General features: G+C 42.2%; 1 protein-coding gene and 1 non-coding gene across 2 annotated transcripts; both read right to left on the reverse strand.

Annotated features, from left to right (window-relative positions):
* Window positions 1-5,854: 5,854 nt before the first annotated feature.
* On the reverse strand, window positions 5,855-5,970 carry LOC132361451 (small nucleolar RNA SNORA22). The gene has a single exon (XR_009501739.1). It is a non-coding gene; the product is annotated as a small nucleolar RNA SNORA22 (small nucleolar RNA).
* Window positions 5,971-9,839: 3,869 nt separating this feature from the next.
* Window positions 9,840-13,061, reverse strand: C2H15orf48 (chromosome 2 C15orf48 homolog). Its single transcript, XM_059915552.1, has 5 exons — window positions 12,893-13,061; window positions 12,692-12,753; window positions 12,164-12,249; window positions 11,178-11,238; window positions 9,840-10,198 (listed from the first exon to the last, which is right to left on the reverse strand). The coding sequence occupies exons 2-5, from the start codon at window positions 12,725-12,727 to the stop codon at window positions 10,130-10,132; spliced, it is 252 nt and encodes an 83-aa protein (XP_059771535.1). The 5' UTR covers window positions 12,728-12,753; window positions 12,893-13,061; the 3' UTR covers window positions 9,840-10,129.
* Between the last annotated feature and the right edge of the window lie 991 nt (window positions 13,062-14,052).

Below are 14,052 nucleotides of genomic sequence, written 5' to 3' on the forward strand. Positions count from 1 at the left end.
GCTCGCAGATCATTTCCCCAAGGTCCTTCAGAGCAAGAGGAAACCCACATCTCCTGGCTGCATACGCCTCACCCAACAACATGCTCAAGTTTTTAAGTGTAAGTTTTCTGGTCAAGAGGAAAAAAGAATTTTTTGTGTGTGCGTGTGTGCGAAGCAGCTTAAACTGAAGCTGACCTCACCATGGGTGTCTCAGGTTGTTTTGGGGGAAGGTAATGAGCCAACTTTCCAGGAACCTCGGGACACACCCAGATTGCCCAACACTGCAGAGCAGTGCAGCCCAGACACCTCCCAGCCCCTCCCCTCCTTAGTGCCAGCTCCGCCGTAGCCAGAGGTCCGCAGGGGACCACCCCAAATGAACCTTCTCCAGGGTCTGCTCGGGGCAGGGTCAAGGGCACGCTTGAAGGAGGGACCCTCAGACCAGTTGGATGAGGCACAGACCAAACTGTCCGCCCACGATCAGGAGATGGCTTGATGACTGTGCCCTCTGATGCTTCGCCTCTGAGCTGCCCCCACCCCTTCCCAGGGCTCTGAGCTCATAAGAGTAATCCTACTGGCTCTGGACACCAGCTGTCGCCCACACCTTGGCGTCTTCCTGGCTTTCTGCTCAGGCCCCCTTTCTCTCTCCCGACTAACTTCTTTCCATCTCTACTCCCTCAGTAACTTGGGGTGCAAGTGGCCCTATGACGGCCCTGACTTTTCTCCTGGCTGTCACCCTTGTCTCTTACTTTAAGCTTCTGAGAGAGTCTGACCGACATAATAAGCCTTTTCAAGCTGGGGTCTCGTGGGGTCACTCAGAAGAGGACTGAAAACCCTGTAGATCCTTTAAGATCTAATCTCAGCCCTTTCTCATCCTCTCTCCTTCCTGCTGATCAAACTGGTTTTCCTTTTGGATGTAAAGAGGGCTACTACGCCATCATGAAATCTTCCGGATACCGTGGCTTAGAACATAACTTCTGGGCTCAGTTTCCCGAGCTTTGTCCTCCAAGCAAAACCCTTTCTCTCCCAACTTGCCACACATATATGCATATTGGCTTTTGGGAAGGCTGTGGTCTCAGCTATGGATTTTGAAGCCTCTACATTAATATTTATTTGCTCTAGACCAGAGCTTCTCAAACTTTAGCCATGCAATCACCTGAAAAGTCTGTGTATTGAAACTCAGAATCCTGGGCCTCCCTGCCAGAGATTCAGATTCAGCAGGTCTGGGGTGCAGACCCAGGTGATGCGGATTCTGCCAGCCCACCCAGCTGCACTTGGAGGAGGACTGTCCAGTCCTCACCCTGAAGCAAAAGTCACTCCGGCTAAACACTGGAGGGAAGAAGAGCAATGAGGAAATAGTGCAGGGTTGAGATATCTCAGTGAAGACATTTCTAAATATTGACCTACCTCACTGGTTTACCCCTGAGATGAATCCCCCTTTGCCAAGCAAGGTTTTGAGAAGTTAGGAAACCCATCCAGGTCACCCAGCTCTTGACTTGCAGAGCCTAGAGTCAGGTGCTGACCTGTCTGCTTGCCCCCTGCCCACTGTGCCCACCATGAAGCTGAATTAATGTCAGATTTGATTGTTACCGGCAGAACCACTGCCATCTGTCCTGACAATGAGTGGTCAGTAGTGTCATCTCTGCAGAGAAATGAAGACGTTCACAAATGCATCCGCATCTACTCTCACTGGTACCTGTTAGACCCACCACTCCTCAGGTTAGGGTGCCGGGATCAATGCGACTGAACAGGCAGCCGGGGCGGCCTGGCCAGGAGAGGCACTCCCACCCTTCGAGTGTCCCATGCCTGGCCTGACCCTGCTCTCCTGATAGCAAGAGTTCAACTGACATCTCAAGGCTGGTCTAGGGTATTATTACCAACTGGGTGAAAGTCCCCACTACTTACCAAATGTTGTAGGAGCGGTTTCAGCACAGTACTTCTCAAAGTGTGGTCCCCGGACCAGAAGCATCAGATTCACCTGGAAACTCATTAGAAACCCAAATACTTAGATCCCACCCCAGAACTACTGAAGCAGAATCTTTGCGTTTGGGGTCCAGCAATCCACGTCTTAACATGCCTTTCAGGAGAGTCTGATGCACAGCTAAAGTTTGCGAACAGCTGTTTTTACTGAAAGAATGAGCCAGATTCCTAGTGCGGTTGGGAGGATTTGGTTTGGTGACATAGAGGGTTCCCTGCTCTCTGGGCAAGCTCTGACACACATGGTGATAGAAGAGTTGGTGAAGCATATACTAATCCAGTTGTGAAGTCAACTGTAACTTCTCTTGCTTAGCTTGGTTACAGCCTCGCCCTGGAGAGGATTTATTGCCGGGACAGTCTTTTTTTTTTTTTTTTTTAACATCTTTATTGGAGTATAATTGCTTTACAATAGTGTGCCAGTTTCTGCTGTACAACAAAGTGAATCAGCTATACATATACATATATCCCCATATCTCCTCCCTCTTGCGTCTCCCTCCCACCCTCCCTATCCCACCCCTCTAGGTGGTCACAAAGCACTGAGCTGATCTCCCTGTGCTATGCGGCTGCTTCCCACTAGCTATCTATTTTACATTTGGTAGTGTATATATGTCAATGCCACTCTCTCACTTCGTCCCAGCTTACCCTTCCCCCTCCCCGTGTCCTCAAGTCTATTCTCTACGTCTTTATTCCGCTACAGTAACTCTTGTACTCTGCCTGGGCCCTTACTCTGTGGGTGGTAATATTTACAAATTGAGACACAAGGTAAACCCAGTGTCCGAACTCTGCTTCCGGGTCTCTCCACACCAGAGCCCAGGGAAGCCTATTTGTTGTCACTGCAGGGACAGCCTAAACTACAAGCCCTGGCCCAGCTGGTCTTGTTGATGTGCTTCTTACAATCTTCAGTAACCTCCAATTTCCTGTTTTCGAAAAAGAAAGCAAATAAAATGTAATATATGGGGGCGGGGGCTGGGACGGATTACTACATATGGCGGAAACCTCTGTTAGTTCTTGAGGTGAGATAGCAAGTAAATGTGGAGCAGATTTTTTTTTGATGATGTAATCACATACCATAAAATTCACCCTTTTAAAGTGTACAATTTAGTGGGTTTTAATTTAAAAAGTAAATTGTGCCACAAGAACTTTCTCGGGTAATAGGAATGTTCAATAGCATGTTTTGCATGATGCTTTCATGGGTGCATATAATTTTCAAAACTCCTCTAACTGAACCATTAAGACCTGTTCATTTTATTCTGTCTAAACTGTACCTCAATTTAAAAAATAATTTAAAAAGTATAATAAATGGTGCAGTTTCCCAGTAAGCAGCCCAAGGTGGCCTCTGAAAATGGTTCGCTATTCTCTTGACCCAGAAAACCCACAAAAATCATGCAAATCAAGAGGTTCGAATCTTCATGCCATTAAGGGTATGCAGATCCAAAAATCCACCAAGTATCTGAAGGATATCACTTTACAGAAGTAACGTGTGCCATTCTGCCGTTACAATGGTGGAGTTTGTAGGTGTGCCCAGGCCAAACAGTGGGGCTGGACGCAGGGTCAATGGCCCCAAAAGAGTGCTGAATTTTTACTGCGCATGCTCAAAAATGCAGAGAGTAATGCTGAACTGAAGGGCTTAGGTGTAGATCCTCTGGTCATTGAACACATCCAGGTGAACACAGCCCCCAAGATGCAGCGCAGGACTTAGAGAGCTCATGGTGGGATCAACCCGTACATGAGCTCTCCCTGCCACATTGAGATGATCCTTACTGAAAAAGAGCAGATTGTTCCGAAACCAGAAGAGGAGGTTGCATAGAAGAAAAAGATATCCCAGAAGAAACTGAAGAAGCAAAAACTATGGCCTGGGAATAAATTCAGTTAAAAAAAAAAAAAAAAAGTCAAATAAAAGTAAAATAAATAAATAAATGGTGCTACTTCAAAAAATAATCTGAAACAAAATTTGAGAAGTGTCCAGAGGTTTACTCAATGAACTTGTCTAGAAAATAACAAGCAAACAATAGGTCACATTTGCCTTGCAATATGAATCCATTTCTCATCAATGTTGATAAGGAGAATTCAGATAAGCAAAGGAATTATGAAATAAAATAATCAGGTTAACTTGCCCGAGGCAACATAACCTGAACAACATAACCTTTAGAACATGAACAGTATCGACTTCATGATTCCACACAACCAAGTAAAGGAAAAATCACATATATTACTTGATGTAAATACAAAAAAGTGGAGTTTAATTTTTTACATAGTATGCCCACTCTCCAAATAAACAATATTTTATTATATATGTATCATAAGTCATACCAAGTGAATGAGCAAGTTGCTTTTAGCATGTCATCAAGAGTTATCAAATTTAGTGTTTTCCTTAATTTTATTCGTTTTCATTTTAAAACTAAGTAGTATGCACACAAGCAAATAAAACACTACCAAAACCAAGCCTTAGTTTCTAGGGAGAAAATACATAATTACCTGATGCAACTTTCTAAGCATGAGGGAAAGATATTATGAGGGATAATTACCAGAAAAACTAATTCAATTCCTATTGCTCTCACTTAACCTCTCCAAGCCTTAGTTTCTCCTTCTGTAAAATGGGAGTGGTAAAAGCTACCTCTGGGGTTTGTTGAGAGGATTAAAAGAGGCAATCCTTGCTAAAGAGCTAATGCCAGGCTCGTAGTTAGTGCTCCATAAATAGAGATATTGTTAATCAATAATGGAGCTTGCATTTCCCTTCTATCAAGTTTACATTTTAAAAAAATTGATACCCTAAACAGGTATCTCAAGGGTTCCTCATCTTTTTCACTCAGGTGAAAAAGATCTCTTGAACTAAATTTGCAACAGCCTAAAGCTATATTTTAGGAAGGGAAACAATTTATCATGAATGTGTGAAACTACTGTTCAGCCATTGAAGCAACCAATTAATAAGAAACCCTTGGAATTACAGAAGATACTTTTTTTTATGCCAGGAAAACTTCTTTACTATTTTAATCCTAAAAATAAATAAATAAAAATTTAAAAATTCCTATTGCTCTCTGAGGTACATATACGCAACTTCACCCCCCTTCCTTATTCAAACCACATACCATCATTTTTTTAAAAATAAATTTATTTATTTTTGGCTGCATTAGTTCCTCGTTGCTGCAGATGGGCTTTCTTTAGTTGCGTCGAGCGGAGGCTACTCTTGGTTGCGGTGCGCGGGCTTCTCATTGCGGTGGCTTCTCTTGTCGCGGAGCACGGGCTCTAGGCTCGCGGGCTGCAGTAGTTGTGGCGCACGGGCTTATGAGTTGCAGTAGTTATGGCGCACCGGCTTATTAGTGGCTCCGCAGCATGTGGGATCTTGCCAGGCCAGGGCTCGAACCCGTGTCCCCTGTACTGGCAGACGGATTCTTAACCACCGCGCCACCAGGGAAGCCCCATACCATCATCTTTGAATGTAAGAATATGTGTAGTGTGCTTGTGGAATATAGTGATTACTAAAATGTAGACAGTTGTTGCTAGGGACACATTTTTATATTATACACATAAAAATAATTATTTTTGCTACTATGTCTTTTCTAGATGTGAGGCCATCTAGGTGGGCACATATGCGGGGGTTCTTATTTCTAGCTAGGTGTCTGTGTAGGTGAGAGTAAAGGTGAGATGTGTTTATCTTCGGGTGTGTTCGCACTCTGGCAAAGGTTTATAACTGGGGCGCTATGAACCAAAGGTGGACCAGTTACCAGAAGTAGGCGTGTGTGAATCTCAAACAGGCAATGTTCTCACTCATGGAAGAATATAATTTTATACACATTAAGAGCTTTCTCTTCTTTTTTTCCAGTTAGATGCAAATATAGATCATGACAAAGCAAATTTATGAAGGGATACGCTAGATCATTCATACCCTTAAACACAATTAATATAATGGGCTGACTTTCTGAATACTCCTTTCAATGCAGAGGAAAAGAACAGACATTGCTCTAGCACAGAGTCAAAGCCGAGGGAACTATAAAGCACACTTGGGTGTTCACTGTGCAAAGAGCTTTCTCTTTTATAGTGATAATCATTTTTTAAAAAGCAAAAAGGGAATACTTCTTGAACAACTAGTGTATGTTAAACACCATGTCAGAAACTTCTATTACCTCACATAATCTTCACAATTAACCCAAGCAAGTAACAGATTAACCCAATTTCACAGACCAGGAATCTGAGGTACAAAGTAACACGGGTAGTAAAGTGGCAAAGTGGTCTGATTTCAGAGCCTGTAGTTTCATTCTCCCACAAAGTCCCAACTAAAATGTGAGAGAATTTCCCCAAGAAAATTAAAAATGATGATGAACGAGTACTTAATTAGACCTCACTCGTTTTTAGTGATATGGTGTGTGACTTTAACTTTTTTATTCAGAAAGCTTACTTCACATCTTCTTTTTATATGAGAGAATTATAGGTGTTTGCTTAAGGCTCAAGGCCATAAAGCTGAAGGACTCTGGGCTTTGGTTTAATTGCAAACTGAAACCAACAGTGGAAGAGCCTTCCTTCTTCTCTGGGCTCCATGATGCATCTCCTGGTTCTCCTTCCACATTTCTCTCAGTCCCCATCAGGGACCAAATCCTCTCCCCTGCCCACGTCCTTCATGATGACATTCCTCTCTGTTCAGTCTTCAAATCACTTTAGAACTGCCTCTGTAGGCAGGTTTACCCACGCCCTGGCTTTTACCACCCCTTGAACTGTCTCCAAGTCACACCTCTTGGCAGTTCTCGAGAAGTAATTTACCTAGATAGCTTACTGGGCTCTCCAACGTTCAGTTCCAAAGCCTAACTCATTCCTCATCTACGCTTTCCTTGAACATTCCATTTTATTTTCCTCCTGTATTCTCTGTCTTGGCACCACTGCGCACCCAGCTACTCGGGTGAGAAATCTGGGAGTCATTTTGGACATCTCCCAGCCACATCCAATAAGCCTTGAGGTCTTCTCTTCAAGCACGTTCAAACGCATCCTCCTTTTTCCATTCCCTCTGCCACTGCCTTGGTTAGTTATGGCCCTCCAGTGCACATCACCCACCTCTAGATGATATAGCCAACAGTCCCTTGAGAAAACTGTATTATCTCCTTCCCCGTCTTAAAATCCTATTCTGGTTCCTTTGTGCTTGCAGGATAATAGCATAAAAGGCCCTATGCATTTCACCTATCCCACTCTACACTCCAATATTAAATTTCATGTACTAAATTGCTCCAAGTTTCTGAAGAGATGCTGTCTTAGCTCTCTATGGCTAGGTAAATACATGCCTCTACTTCAATTGCCTTTCTGATGTCTAATGAATGGCTTTTTTTTAACATCTTTATTGGAGTATAATTGCTTTACAATGGTGTGTTAGTTTCTGCTGTATAACAAAGGGAATCAGCTATACATATACATATATCCCCATATCCCCTCCCACTTGTGTCTCCCTCCCACCCTCCCTATCTTACCCTAATTAATGGTTTTTGAAGAAACTAGGCTTTCAGGGACCCATCTTCTTCGGAACCTTCCTTTGTACCATGTGCTTGTTTCTATCCATGCCTTACTGTCACTGTATTGCTTGGATTTGTTCACAGATGTATCTCCCTTTCCTATGTCAAATCCTTGAGGCCAGCACACCACCTACCACGTAGTGAATGCTTAACAATTTTACAACTTCTTAAATATTTAAATTACTTGAAAATGTCTTTATTTTGTCTCAAATTTTAAAACTTCAAAGTCCACTAGCAAGAGAATCTTATCCAGATCAAACTCTGTAGAGAGAGTTCTATACAAGCTCCTTGGGAGTCACTTCCATGACCACATATCCATCAAGTACTCAGTACAATAACCTAACAACCAAATGCAACAAGTGAAACTTGGATTGGATTCTGGACTTAAAACTACAGTTATAAAGGACATTACAGTCAGAGGAAATGGAAATGGATTATATGTTAGGTGACAGTATTGAATTAATGGTAATTTTCTTAGGAATGATAATGGTATAACAGCTAGAATGTCCTTTCTCTCAGGCATGAATAGCTTTATGATGTCTGTAACTTATTTTCAGAGTTCATTTTAAAAGAGCATAATATACAGAGAGACACAGCAAATGTGGCAAAATATTAAGTGATAAAAAGTGAGTATTCTTTGTACTAGTTTTTCAACTTCTCTGAATATTTGAAAAATTTCAAAATAAAACATGTGTGGAAAATGCTAAGAATACTATCAAAAATAAAATCAACAAATCTTTTGAAATTTAAGTTTCAATATTGCTGTTGGCCTTTCGCCCTCCCAAACCTGCTGCATGGTACCTTCCACTGCCTTGTTCACCCCATAAAGCCACTGTATTTCAATCAGGTTTGTGTTTTAAAGTTGAAAGGCGCAGTCCCCTCCCAAACACTACCAATTTGCTCTCCTAATTGGCCAAGCATCACAAGGCTGTTCATTTTTGTTTGCCTATATGGTACCACATTGCCCTTTAGAAGCTTAAGCAAATAAAATTGTACTTCCTAACTGGTACATGTAATTCCTTGAAATCAATAATCGGAGATTTTCATCTGGGAAAATTTGAGGTGATAAGGAAAGTAGAAGTTGCAGAAGTAGTCTTGCTTTAATCCCTTCAGAACTGCCAAGTCTCTAGAAAGATCTAGTTAATTCTTATTGCCGTGAAGGTGATTAGAATTTAGCCCTTCTCTTAAATTTCTATTACGTTCAGATGGAAATTAAGAAAAAGGGATTTATGATATTTATTTACAAGAGTTAATGAACCTAGGTATACACCCAAGAGAATTGAAAAGATATGGCTATACAAAAACTTATACATGGCTGTCCACAGCAGCATTATTCATAACAGCCAAATGGTAGAAACAATCCAAATGTCTGTCAACTGATGGATAAACAAAATATGGCATATCCATACAATGGAATATTAGTCATAAAGAGGAAAGAAATACTGATACGTGTTACAACACGGATGAATCATGATAACATTATGCTAAGTTAGAGCCAGGCACCAAGGCCACATAATGTGTGATCCCATTTATCTGAAATGCCCAGAAGAGGAAAATCCATAGAGATAAACTTTATTAGTGTTTCCCTAGGCTGGGGGCAGAGGGGTCAGAAATGGGGGAATGACTGCTAATGGGTACAGTGTTGTTTTGGGGTGATAAAAATGTTCTGGAATTAGATGGTAGAGATGGTTGTAAAACTTTGTGAATATACTAAAAACCACCGAATTGTGCACTTTAAATGGATGAATACTATGTTCTGTGAATTGTATCTCAATTTTTAAAAGAAGTTAATGAAAAGCTATTTTCTATTTGGTCCCGCTTTCAAGAATAGGTAGGCAAGGGGGAGCCGAGGGGCACGCTGGGTTTGATCGTACCTTTGATCTCCAAGGGACCATTGGCCACAGTGAAGAGGAGCCCCAGACTGTGGGATGCTCTCCATCCTCCCCTCCCCACGCCTCACAGGAGCACCACTGTTAGCCTTGGCATCTGGAGGGCTACTCTCGCGTGCCCCACATTCCCATCACTGCCAGAATCCCAGTACTTCCTCCAAGACCAATCCCCATGCAAGTCTCATACCCCATCTTGTCTTCATTTTCCTCACTGTACTTACCATCTTTTATTCCTCTCCCTCCAAAATTTGGTTTTGTTCAGTGCTTTATCTCAGCCGCACAAGAACAGTGCCTGGATAACAGTAGTTATTCAATAGATTTCTGATGAATGAGTGAACTTGGAAAAAAAGTTGATACAGAAATTTGCACTAGGTGTTATTTAAAAAGATGAAGTTCCATGCTTCAGAATGTGTTTATCTCCCATAAAAAGACTTTCTCCTCTATTTAAATATATACCTGAACTTTAAGAAATCTCGCACAAATGGTATTTTATTGGAGACAATCAAATTTAACAAATCTTTATGCATTTTAAGTAGAACATTCAGGCATCATAAACACAAAAATTTCAATACGCAAAGCAAATTTACAACAAGAAAATAAACATAGAATCTTATTTTGGGACTATGTGGTTATTGTTGCACTACCTTTATAATTCTTTATCCAGAGTCTGAAAACGTAGGCAAGCCCTAAAAATGTAGCAGAAGCATTTCCGCACACTGGTATCCATAATCTAGTTTGTGCAGAAGTGTTTCCACTAGATTCATAGAGTACTCTTTGGAAGAAAATAGCGAAGACTGGTCACCTGGTTGCCTTTCGGACCTTCTGCAACTCTTCAATAGGCTTCCATTCTTGGTTGATTGTTATAAGCTTTTAAAAAAGAATAAAAATGTTTTGTTAGGATCTGTCCATCCTCAGGTCCCCTTCTGGGATTTGTACACAGCTCCCTTTGGAAAAAGCATCACCATAACATTTGTAGTCAACGAATCACCTCCTCCCATCGCTAAAACAGTAATATGGGCTGGTTCTATCCCTCTAAAGAGCCTTTGGGTTCCTGAGTGTTACAGGATCAGAGAGAAAGGTCATATCCATTTACCCTACTTTCACTTAACAGGTTCTAGATTTTTTAATTCCCTATGGTTTTATGTGAACTATAAGCTGAAAAAGTGTGTCTGCTCCGTGTGAGTAGAGGTATGATGCTCCCAGCACAGAGATAGGCACATAGTAGGCTCTTAAAATTTCCTCACTGTAATTACTCAACAAAGGTACAAATGATCCAAGTTATACAATAAGGGAAAAGGCACAGAGCTGTGGACAAGATAACTAATAAGCACAGGTAACTCTACTCGATATTCTGTAATAACCTATTTGGGAAAAGAACCTGAAAAAAAATGGATATATGTATATGTATAACTGATTCACTTTGCTGTACCCCTGAAACTAACACAACATTGTAAATCAACTATACTCCAATATAAAATAAAAATTAAATTAAAAAAGGAGATGATGTGTTACAATAACGATAAAAGTTAATATTTGAGTGCTGACTAGGGCCAGGCACTGTGCTAAAGGACTCTATCTTATCTTCTTTAATCCTCTAAACTCTGAGGAAGAGCCCTATTATTGTGCCCATTTTATAGATTCTGAGAGCCTCAGAGAGGCCAAATTATCTAAAATCACCTGTGACTAATGAAGCAAGGATTTGAACTAAATCTCCATAACCCTACAGCACTCTCTTTGCACTACATATTAAATGGCACCCTAAAGGTGAAAAGGTATTACATCTATTTTGCTGACAAATGTGCTAAGGTTTCGGCTAAGTATAAATCACGTTTTAATGTAGCAATACCTTTTTAGGTACAGTAGGATCCACAGTCTCCCAAGGTTCTGGATTTCTTTTTCGATCAATGCTAAAAATAAAAGAAAGCTGATTAAACATTAAAGTAAGTGCATTTAAACTAAGTCTGATATTGGGTTTATAGATACGCTTGGGACAGACTCAAGAGTGCATACTTAGGCGTTGAGTTAATTGAAATTGATGGAACATTCCTTTAAAAAGCTTCACAGTTTGGCTCAAACATCAAGGATCAATTCCTCTGCAGGGTAGGAGGTCTATATTCCCTTTACTGGGCTAGACTGGAGAATGTTCTCATAAGCTGAAGAGCATTTAGGGTGGAAGTGCCAGGCTAAGAGCAAGCAAATATGCTCTTACCCCAGTTTCTGGAAGAGGCAGAAGGGCTGGGCTTGAAACCTGTAGGTGATGAACTGCCAGAGCCTAGCATTACGGCTCTACAGAGCCCTGCACCCAGTCAATATTAGTTTCAGGTTTTTCTCTTCCTCATATTCCAGGACACATAGTATTTTACCTTATATCCAGGGCTAAGATTAGATTCATTGTAGACAACTGAATCTATAAACTCTACCACATTAGGAAAGACCTTTCTAATGAACTGACATTTTAAAATGTTATTAAAATGATTAAGATTGATGATGTATATCCCAAAAGACCGTCTAAGAACTTTAAATTTCAAAACTTAAGTTTAAAAAAAAAAACCAACAAGCTTTATTTTGCTGCAGGAGACGAGGAGGAGGGCCAGTGGATGAAAGGGTATTTAGATACAAGGAACTTATATTAGTAAACTTATTTTATCATTAATCATCATTTGATAGTCTTCTGATACCTGGATGCTTTCTGGCCCTGACTCCAACCAAGTTCACAATTCGACATTCTTATCCTGGGGGGAAAACCAGGAAACTGATACCATGCATTTCATAAACTGAAGGTCAACCTAACACGGCTAAAAACGTTTTTATAAATGATGAATGCCTACTTACATCACATCGGGTTTTCGAAGGGAATACAGAGCAAAAGACAAAGCTCCAGTCGCTGCCACGGTCGTGAAAAGCACCAAAGGAATAAGCTAACAGAGAACAAAATACTCCGACGTTTCAATATGAAACACTTGAAATATAACAGAATAGCTCTATATCATTTTATACTTTCTTCAACATCTTTAAAAGTTAATATTTTTAGTCAGATTTTCAGGTGCTTTAAAAATTTACTTTTTTCTTTTGGACTTCCCTGGTGGCGCAGTGGTTAAGAATCCGCCTGCCAATGCAGGGGATACGGGTTCAAGCCCTGGTCTGGAAGGTCCCACATGCCGCAGAGCAACTACGCCCCTGCGCCACAGCTACTAAAGCCTGCGCTCTAGAGCCCATGCTCCGCAAGAGAAGCCACAGCACTGAGAAGCCCGTGCACCGCAACAAAGAGTAGCCCCAGCTCACCGCAACTAGAGAAAGCCCACCCGCAGCAACGAAGACCCAATGCAGCCATAAATAACAAACAAATAAATAAAACCTTACTTCCTTTCTTTTCATCAGGAGTTGGAAAAAGCTCATGATGACTTCAGTGTAGAATGCCAAATCTAGAAGAAGAAAAAAAATCCAAGATATTGATCAAAACTCAGCTACTAGGACTCAGCCTGGTGGGCTCCAAACGGGCCAACGTATCCCAAAGCCAGCCTCGAGCCGGCTCACCAGAGCCTCCGCCCGAGGGCAGCTCACCTGGGAGACCTGGCAGGCTGCCGCGAGCGGACGATGCTAACGCCCAGAACCGAATGCCGACCCCGACCTCCGCGCATTATATACCAACCCCACCCTCTCCGGAAGGCCGGCCGGTGCGTTCTGGTCACGCGGGCCGCGCAGGGGGCGTGCGGGGCTTGACTCGCTTCCCATGCCGGGCGCCCGGCAACCGGGCGCCCCCTGCTGGACGCCGGGCCTTCAAACGCCGCGCAGCCGGACGCTAGCGCTCCCTGCCGCCTGCCGCGGTTCTTACCCGCCGCTCGGAGCGAGCGCAGGCTGGGCGTTGGCGCGTCTGCAAGGGGGTGGAACTAAGAACAAGGGGCGCTTGGATGGCCAAGAACAGGTGAAAAACAGCCCCTCTAAAAGGAGGTCCGGAAAAGGAGCCGCAGATCCCGGGGTCCCATGGGAGGCTCCTTGGTGCAGGCAGGTAAACTAAAATTAATCCAAGTCACATTAAAAGCTCCAAAAATGTGATGTGGCGCACTTACGGAGATAATTTAAGCTGTAAATTTCCTTTCAGAATAATTCCTTGTTGTCCTGAATTTTTCCATTAAAAAAAAAAAAAGAATCAGGAGATGAGGGAGAAGAAACAGAAAGAATCAACTGGAGAGGTTTCCAAGAGAAGATCTCTGAGACAACCCTGAAGGAACTCGCCCCTAAGCTAACAGCCTAGCCTTGCACGGAGCATGAAGGCGGCTGCAGAAACACGGGAATAATAATTAAATCAGGATCTGTGTGCCAGGCACTGTACTGGAATCTTCTCGACATTTTTGCAAGGTATGTTATTTAGGCTCAGAGATGCTCTAGGCACATAGCCAGTAAGCGGCGGAGATGTAATCAGAAGCCGGGTCTGTCTGGCAATCAGGCAGCGCTGTTCTTTCTGCACCCTGCTCTTAGCAACTGCGATTAAGTCAAGAGTGCAAGCTCAGTTATCTAAAAATAGTTATTTTAAAACAATTATTTTAAAACTGTTTGAAGTTCAAGCTATGAGTTAGCATAAAAACGAAAACATCTTAATGTTTTCTGAACGGCCAGACCCAGCTCTGTTTCAGCCCCATTTTATTTCTAGTCATGGGCTTTGCATTCAAACTGACCTGAGTTCAGAGCCCACCCCTGCCATACTTTATTAGCTGACTGACTTC

The sequence above is a fragment of the Balaenoptera ricei genome, chromosome 2 (assembly GCF_028023285.1).
Source record: "Balaenoptera ricei isolate mBalRic1 chromosome 2, mBalRic1.hap2, whole genome shotgun sequence".
NCBI lineage: Eukaryota > Metazoa > Chordata > Mammalia > Artiodactyla > Balaenopteridae > Balaenoptera > Balaenoptera ricei.